Below are 8,252 nucleotides of genomic sequence, written 5' to 3' on the forward strand. Positions count from 1 at the left end.
GATTGTGTCCCACTTGTTGTTGATTCTTGACAAAAAATTAAAATTTTATATCTTTATGTTTGAAGCCTGAAATGTGGCGAAAGGTTGCAAGGTTCAAGGGGGCCGAATACTTTTGCAAGGCACTGTACATACCGTATTGGCCCGAATATAAGACGGCCCTGATTATAAGACGACCCCTCTTTTCCAAGACTCAAGTTTGAAAAAATACTTTTTGAACACCAAATTAATTTTTATACAGAAAATAATTACAGTACATCCGAAACAAATGATTATAACAATATATTTGACGGAAAAAGCATGTTATTTTGCGTCATTCAAATTAATATCTGAACATTTAAATATGTAAACTAAAGTGCAATCACATTTGTAAATGAATGGCTTCTGGTTTTTGAAACCAATTTATTGTGATAAAACAACAAAATTGCAATAACTGCTTTAACCATCAAAGTCTATGACAGAACATCGCTTCAATGATATCTGACGCCATCTAGCGTCGTGAATGGGGAGAGTAGCTGAGATCTGTCATGACAGAACATCGCTTCAATGATATTTGGCGCCATCTAGCGTCGTGAATGGGTATAATGTCTAGACCGCGAATATAAGACGACCCCCTCTTTTTCAGTGTTATTTCCATGCAAAAAACACCGTCTTATATTCGGGCCATACTTAAATATATATATATATATATACAGTATACATACATATACAGTATATCACAAAAGTGAGTACACCCCTCGCATTTCTGCAAATAAGTATATCTTTTCATGGGACAACACTGACAAATGGCACAATGAAAAGTAGTCTGTGTGCAGCTTATATACAGTAATAGTTAATTTATGTTCCCCTCAAAATTACTCAAAATATAGAAATAGAAAATTTTAAAAAAGAGAAACTCATTTATAAATCCCATTTTTCCACAGGGTGGGCTGCTGGTCAAAACAGGGCGCGCGAGCCTTGGAGAGAAAGTCCTCCGCGATGCAGTTCAGGTCCATAGCACGTCACACAAAGCATGGAGTGGACTGGGGCAGGCGCTGCAGTCTTTGGGATCTTGCCAAGCCCCGGACTGCTTCCTCACAGCTCTGGAGCTCGAAGCTTCTTGTCCAGTTCGACCTTTCACTATCATCCCCAGGGAACTCTGAGGAGTCAGTGACAGACAGATTCAACTCTGATTCAAACCGAGTCATACAGGCGAGCATTTTTCATTTAGTAAGACCAAAACATGGCACACATGATGTTTATTCAACGTGGACCATCATAATTGTATTTGAATCTTCTAAATGTATTCATCTTAGATGTTTGTATTAGCCAAATTATTTTAGCTTGAACCTACTATAAGGTACTTATTTAACTCATTGGCTGCCATTGACAACGCTAGACGTCCAATCCATTTGGACTGGGACAGGCTGACAGAGAATGATCGCTGACAGCCATCACGTACAAATGCAAAATAAAAATATGAAACTTGGTTATGGTATTGTTTAAATAATTGATAAGTTAGACCGTTTATACAGTGCTGGCCAAAAGCAATTCTGTCAGACAACGCTCAATTTCTCCCAGAAAATGATTGCAATTACATATGCTATGGTAATAATATCTTCATTTAAATTTATTTTGCTTGCAATGAAAAAACACAAAAGAGAATTTAAAAAATAATAAGTCATTACTATTTTACAGAAAACGCCAAAAATGAGCCGGACAAAAGTATTGGCACCCTCAGCCTAATACATGGTAGCACAACCTTTAAACAAAATAAATGCAAACAACCACTTCTGGTATCCGTCAATGAGTTTCTTAGCATGCTCTGCTGGAATTTTAGACCATTCTTCTTTGGCCAACTGCTTCAGGTCTCTGAGATTTGAAGGGTGCCTTCTCCAAACTGCCATTTTCAGATCTCTCCACAGGTTTTCTTTAGGATTCAGGTTTGGACTCATTGCTGGTCACTTTAGAAGTCTCCCGTCCTTTCTCTCAAACCATTTTCTAGTGCTTTTTGAAGTGTGTTTTGGGTCATTGTCCTGCTGGAAGACCTCTGAGGGAGACCCAGCTTTCTCACACTGCTGCAAAATTTGTTGGTAGTCTTCAGAGTTCATAATGCCATGCACACAGTCAAGCAGTCCAGTGCCAGAGGTAGCAAAGCAACCCCAAAACATCAGGGAACCGCCACCATGTTTGACTGCAGGAACCTTGTTCTTTTCTTTGAAGGGCTCTTTTTTTTTTTTCCTGTAAACTCTATGTTGATGCCTTTTCCCAAAAAGCTGTACTTTTGTCTCATCTGACTAGAGAAAGTTCTTCCAAAACGTTTTTGGCTTTCTCAGGTAGGTTTTGGCAAACTCCAGCCTGTTTTTTTTTATGCCTCTGGGTAAGAATTGGAGTCATCCTGGGTATCCCACCATAGTCCCTTTTCATTCAGATGCTGACGGATAGTACGGGTTGACACTGTTGTACATTCGGACTGCAGGACAGATTGAACTTGTTTGGATGTTAGTCGAGGTACTTTATTCACCATACGTACAATCTTTTGTTGAAATCTCTTATCAATTTTTCTTTTCCGTCCACGTCTAGGTAGGTTAGCCACACTGCCATGGGCTTTACACTTATTGATGACACTGCGCACGGTAGACACAGGAACATTCAGGTCTTTGGAGATGGACTTGTAGCCTTGAGATTGTTCATTCTTCCTCACAATTTTGCTTCTCAAGTCCTCGGACAGTTCTTTGGTCTTCTTTCTTTTCTCCATGCTTAATTTAGTCCACACAAGAACACAGGACAGAGGTTGAGTCAACTTAAATCCATTTTAACTGGCTGCAAGCAAAAATAAATAAAGATATCAATACCAAAGCATTTGTAATTGAAATCATTTTCTGGGAAAAATTGAGCATTATCTGACAGCATTGTAGGGGTGCCAATACTCTTGGCCAGCACTGTAGGACACTCATTTAACTCACTGGCTAGACTTGAATTGGACGTCTAGCGCCGTCAATGGCAATTGGAGAAGAGCATTCACAGCCACTCCTCCCAGTTTAACTGAAATGGATGTCTACAATTGTCAGAGGCAGGCAATGAGTTAAATACAATGAAATTAAAAATACATGAATAACCAGAGTGTATGTCTGGTTTCATTTTAATTTGATTACATTTGCATTATCATTTTATGAATGTCTATTTTTTCTTTTTTTTTTTTTTTTTAATATTATATACAGTATATCCATGTATATGTACTGGACTGTACTGTACAGGATATATAAATGAGACCTGGCATTCACATACAGTGGGGAGAACAAGTATTTGATACACTGCCAATGGGTTTTCCCATTGGCAGTGTATCAAATACTTGTTTTCCCCACTGTATGTGGACATCACATTTTGGGTCACATAAAATATAAATATTGTAGGTTATGTTATATAAAATTTGACGTCTAAGTGGATGCCAGGTCTTTATGAGGTTATGTATAATTTAATTATGACAAACATGGGTCTCTTGCCCTGTAAAGAGTTAAAGAATTAACTCATTCACTGCCATTAGCAGCGATAGATAGCCAATAAGTGTATTTATGATATAACATCAAAGATGTTAGAGCAGTTAGGAAGGTTGTTGATATGTTTCCTTGATTTCAGTGTTGTAAATGGTAATACAGTATGCCATGGATATTTGTGTGTTCAATCTTGCAAAATATTTTTTTTTATAAAGTTATGTATGAAAAGGTTTTTAATATAACTATTTGGCGGTGAATCAAACACAAAGATAAGCTAAATACTTTATACATATGAGAGCAAAATGTGTGTTGCTGATCTGTTGTGGTATTTACTGTACAGTATAGAGTGATACAGAATATATGATTCAACTTTATTTTTGTCTGTGATGCATCTTTGATGATTGATTGATTGATTGATTGATTGATTGATTGATTGATTGATTGATTGATTGATTGATTGATTGATTGATTGATTGATTGATTGATTCTCTTCACAAGCTTTTCACACACTGTTGCTGGTATTTTGGCCCATTCCTCCATGCAGATCTCCTCTAGAGCAGTGATGTTTTGGGGCTGTCGTTGGGCAACGTGGACTTTCAACTCCCTCCACAGATTTTCTATGGGGTTGAGATCTGGAGACTGGCTAGGCCACTCCAGGACCTTGAAATGCTTCTTACGAAGCCACTCCTTTGTTGCCCTGGCTGTGTGTTTGGGATCATTGTCATGCAGAAAGACCCAGCCAAGTCTCATCTTCAATTCCCTTGGTGATGGAAGGAGATTTTCACTCAAATCTCTCGATACATGGCCCAATTCATTTGTTCCTTTACACAGATCAGTCGTCCTGGTCCCTTTGCAGAAAAACAGCCCCAAAGCATGATGTTTCCACCCCCATGCTTCACTGTGGGTATGGTGTTCTTCGGCTGCAAATGAGTATTCTTTCTCCTCCAAACACGAGAACCTGTGTTTCTACCAAAAAGTTCTATTTTTGTTTCATCTGACCATAACACATTCTCCCGGTCCTCTTCTGGATCATCCAAATGCTCTCTAGCGAACCGCAGACGGGCCTGGACGTGTACTTTCTTCAGCAGGGGGACACGTCTGGCAGTGCAGGATTTGAGTCCCTGGAGGCGCATTGTGTTACTGATAGTAGCCTTTGTTACTGTGCTCCCAGCTCTCTGTAAGTCATTCACTAGGTCCCCCGTGTGGTTCTGGGATTTTTGCTCACCGTTCTTGTTATCATTTTGACGCCACGGGGTGAGATCTTGCATGGAGCCCCAGATCAAGGGAGATTATCAGTGGTCTTGTATGTCTTCCATTTTCTAGTAATTGCTCCCACAGTTGATTTCTTTACACCAAGCGTTTTACCTATTGTAGATTCAGTCTTCCCAGCCTGGTGAAGGTCTACAATTTTGTCTCTGGTGTCCTTCGACAGCTCTTTGATCTTGGCCATAGTGGAGTTTGACTGACTCAGGGTTGTGGACAGGTGTCTTTTGTACCGATAATGAGTTAGAACAGGTGCCATTAATACAGGTAGCGAGTAGAGATGTGGGTCCAATTACGTCATTTTCAAAGTATCGGAATCGGCAAAAAAATATCGGCCATGCCTTTTAAAAAAATTTTTTTTTTAATTAAACCGTTTTCTAATTGTATTTAACGTTACAGAGATAATGTTTCACTCTTCTAGAGTCTTTAGTTTAGGCTTAAGGTAGGGTTATCAAATTCATCCTAATAACGGCGGTAATTAATTTTTGTAAAAAATGTATCACGTTAAAATATTTAACGGAATTAATGCATGCGCTGCACGACCCACTCACGCATTGTCGCGCTCAATCTGTAATGGCTCCGTTTTACCTATATAGAGAGATAAAAGGCAGCGTAAAATGAGTAGAGTGAATTTTGGCAGCCTTTGGAGCCTTTTTTAATTGGCTAAAACCTTACAATCCCTCTCCCTACGATTAGAAATATCATGGGAAGCAATGTGGGGAAGCAAGGTAGCAATTGATTTTTATCTTAACACCTTATGTTATTAGTCAACGCAGATATATCAATTGGTAGCACTACGCACAGTAATGGTTCCACTTCCCATCATGCATTTGGGCATGACTACAGTATCATTTACTGAAAGCTCAACAAATACACTAGATGGCAATATTTAGTCACAATATACAAAGTCACAAGTCTTTCTATCCGTGGATCCCTCTCACAGAAAGAATGTTAATAATGTAAATGCCATCTTGAGGATTTATTGTCATAATAAACAAATACAGTACTTATGTACTCAATGTTGAATGTATATATTCGTCCGAGTTGTATTCATTTTTTTCTTAATGCATTGCCAAAATGTATATGATCGGGAAAAATTATCAGGAATGATTGGAATTGAATCGGGAGCAAAAAAAAGCAATCGGATCGGGAAATATCGGGATCGACAGATACTCAAACTAAAACGATCGGGATCGGATCGGGAGCAAAAAAAAACATGATCGGAACAACCCTAGTAACGAGTGGAGCCTCTTTAGACCTCGTTAGAAGAAGTTAGACCTCTTTGACAGCCAGAAATCTTGCTTGTTTGTAGGTGACCAAATACTTATTTTCCACTCTAATTTGGAAATAAATTCTTTAAAAATTAAACAATGTGATTCTGTTTTTTTCCACATTCTGTCTCTCATGGTTGAGGTTTACCCATGTTGACAATTACAGACCTCTCTAATCTTTTCAAATAGGAGAACATACACAATTGGTGGTTGACTAAATACTTATTTGCCCCACTGTATATGAATATTATGTCATTAACATGTTCGCATAGGCCATGTATTGAACATGCATATTTTTGGTTTGAGTTGCCCTGCCCTGTGGGAAAAAAATGGCTAACAATGTAGATGTGGTGTATTTTTGGTCTTTTTTAAGAGGAGGGGTCACATCCGATCTTATTCCTTCCCATTATAAATAATAACAGCTTTTAAAATCACTGCCGGATGCTTCGTCTTCACCTGCCTTGTCAGTTGTGACTAATGGGCATCACTTCCCCTCCGAGTGTCTAACCGCATTAATGTGAACACTGGGACTTGCCTACTGGCTTATGTAACACTGCCAGCACAGTTCTCTGCTTCTGAACGTCCCCCACCTCCCTCTCTTGCACTCTCTCCAGGCTAGCCTGATGTGATGTGGCTTGGTTGCCTAGCAGCCACCCCCTTGTTTGAGTTACTGGGGAAAGCGGGAGAGATATCTGCTCTTCTTAACAAACACACTCACATGCGCATCATCCAAACAGCGAGAAGCATGTGATGACTACACTGGGATTTTACAGGCTTTGTCTGTGTGTCTTTGATTTGTTCGCCTGCTGTTACCGTGTGAGGTATGATGCGGCGGCAATCAATGACTTAGCCTGGTGTCAATTGATTTGTCCTGAGGGGCAGAGTACCTGGCTTTGTTCGGAGTAAGCACGCATTTCCCAAATACAGCTATCTAATGTAGTGCCGGTAGTATTTCTCTTTGATTTTTAAAAGAAAAATAAATCAAAATACTCTTTATAACTGCCCACACTCTCAGCATGACCACCCCACACACACACTTATCAATACTTCTTATACACAGCCCTTATCGATCACTGTCATTTTCACGTTTTTTTTTTTCCCTGTTTGAAAAAGAAATCTATTTTTACTTTTTTCCTTCATTGCTCGCCAGGCTGTTCTCCCTTGTTTCCAGTCTTCCTCTCATTAGCGATGTGTGACACCCACACTGGGGCTTTGGGAGATGAATGGTCCAACCCTGTGGGTAATAGAGTGAAATATTACAAGTTGTGTGCTCGCAGAACGGACATGCACATGCAGGGAGCGTGCACGAATTATAGAGGGTATGCACACACACTGTCTTGACAGCCCTTGTAAGCGGAGACAGATTAATGGAGAAAGCGGCCCACTGTTAAGCCTCTCAGAATGACAAACGGGCAAATGCTTTCACACACAAATACAGAAGTAATGCACTACACCTGACTTCAATGATCAAAACACACAAGATGGGATAGCTCTGGGTGTCTGTTTTACAAACATTTATAGTACTGTAATATTTTTTTAAGGCAAAACATTAATCGTGCATTAAATTGTATTTTGTGAATAATTAATTATGGCTGAAGTTATCAAATATTCTAGTAACAGAGTTATCTAGGCAAGGCAAGGCAAGGCAAATTTATTTATATAACACAATTCAACACAAGGCAATTCAAAGTGCTTTACATCACATGAAGATCATAAAAATCACATTTAAATCAATACAACGTAAAAACCAAGACAAAAGATCGCATTTAATCACAAATAGAATAAAAAATAAATAAATAAAAATGAAACAGAAATAAAAATAAAACAAAAACTACTACTGTGGCCGAAAACCAGACTGAAATGAGTTAAAAAGATTGTTTTGCATCATAAAAGTCTGGATCTGTTCGAACACAACCCTTTCGATAATTTTCCCCAGGAATGTCAGATTTGATATTGGCCTGTAATTGCGAATGGTTGAGGCATCCAGATTAGGTTTCTTTTAGGAGAGGTTTTATTACTGCAGTTTTTAAAGTCTGAGGAAACTCTCCTGTTTGGAGAGAAGTATTTACAGTGCCTTGCAAAAGTATTCGGCCCCCTTGAATCTTGCAACCTTTCGCCACATTTCAGGCTTCAAACATAAAGATATGAAATTTAATTTTTTTGTCAAGAATCAACAACAAGTGGGACACAGTCGTGAAGTGGAACAACATTTATTGGATAATTTAAACTTTTTTAACAAATAAAAAAC

At 38.8% G+C, this 8,252-nt stretch overlaps 1 protein-coding gene across 1 annotated transcript in view; it reads left to right on the top strand.

Moving 5' to 3' along the window:
- Positions 1 to 3,819, top strand: part of ttc7a (tetratricopeptide repeat domain 7A) — a 130,738-nt gene extending 126,919 nt beyond the window's left edge. The window contains exon 21 of the mRNA XM_057847684.1: positions 921 to 3,819. Within this exon, the coding sequence (XP_057703667.1) occupies positions 921 to 1,139 (219 nt within the window). The 3' untranslated portion in view covers positions 1,140 to 3,819. The remainder of the gene's footprint in view (positions 1 to 920) is intronic.
- The last annotated feature ends 4,433 nt before the right edge of the window (positions 3,820 to 8,252 follow it).

The sequence above is a fragment of the Corythoichthys intestinalis genome, chromosome 10 (assembly GCF_030265065.1).
Source record: "Corythoichthys intestinalis isolate RoL2023-P3 chromosome 10, ASM3026506v1, whole genome shotgun sequence".
In the NCBI taxonomy this organism is placed as follows: domain Eukaryota; kingdom Metazoa; phylum Chordata; class Actinopteri; order Syngnathiformes; family Syngnathidae; genus Corythoichthys; species Corythoichthys intestinalis.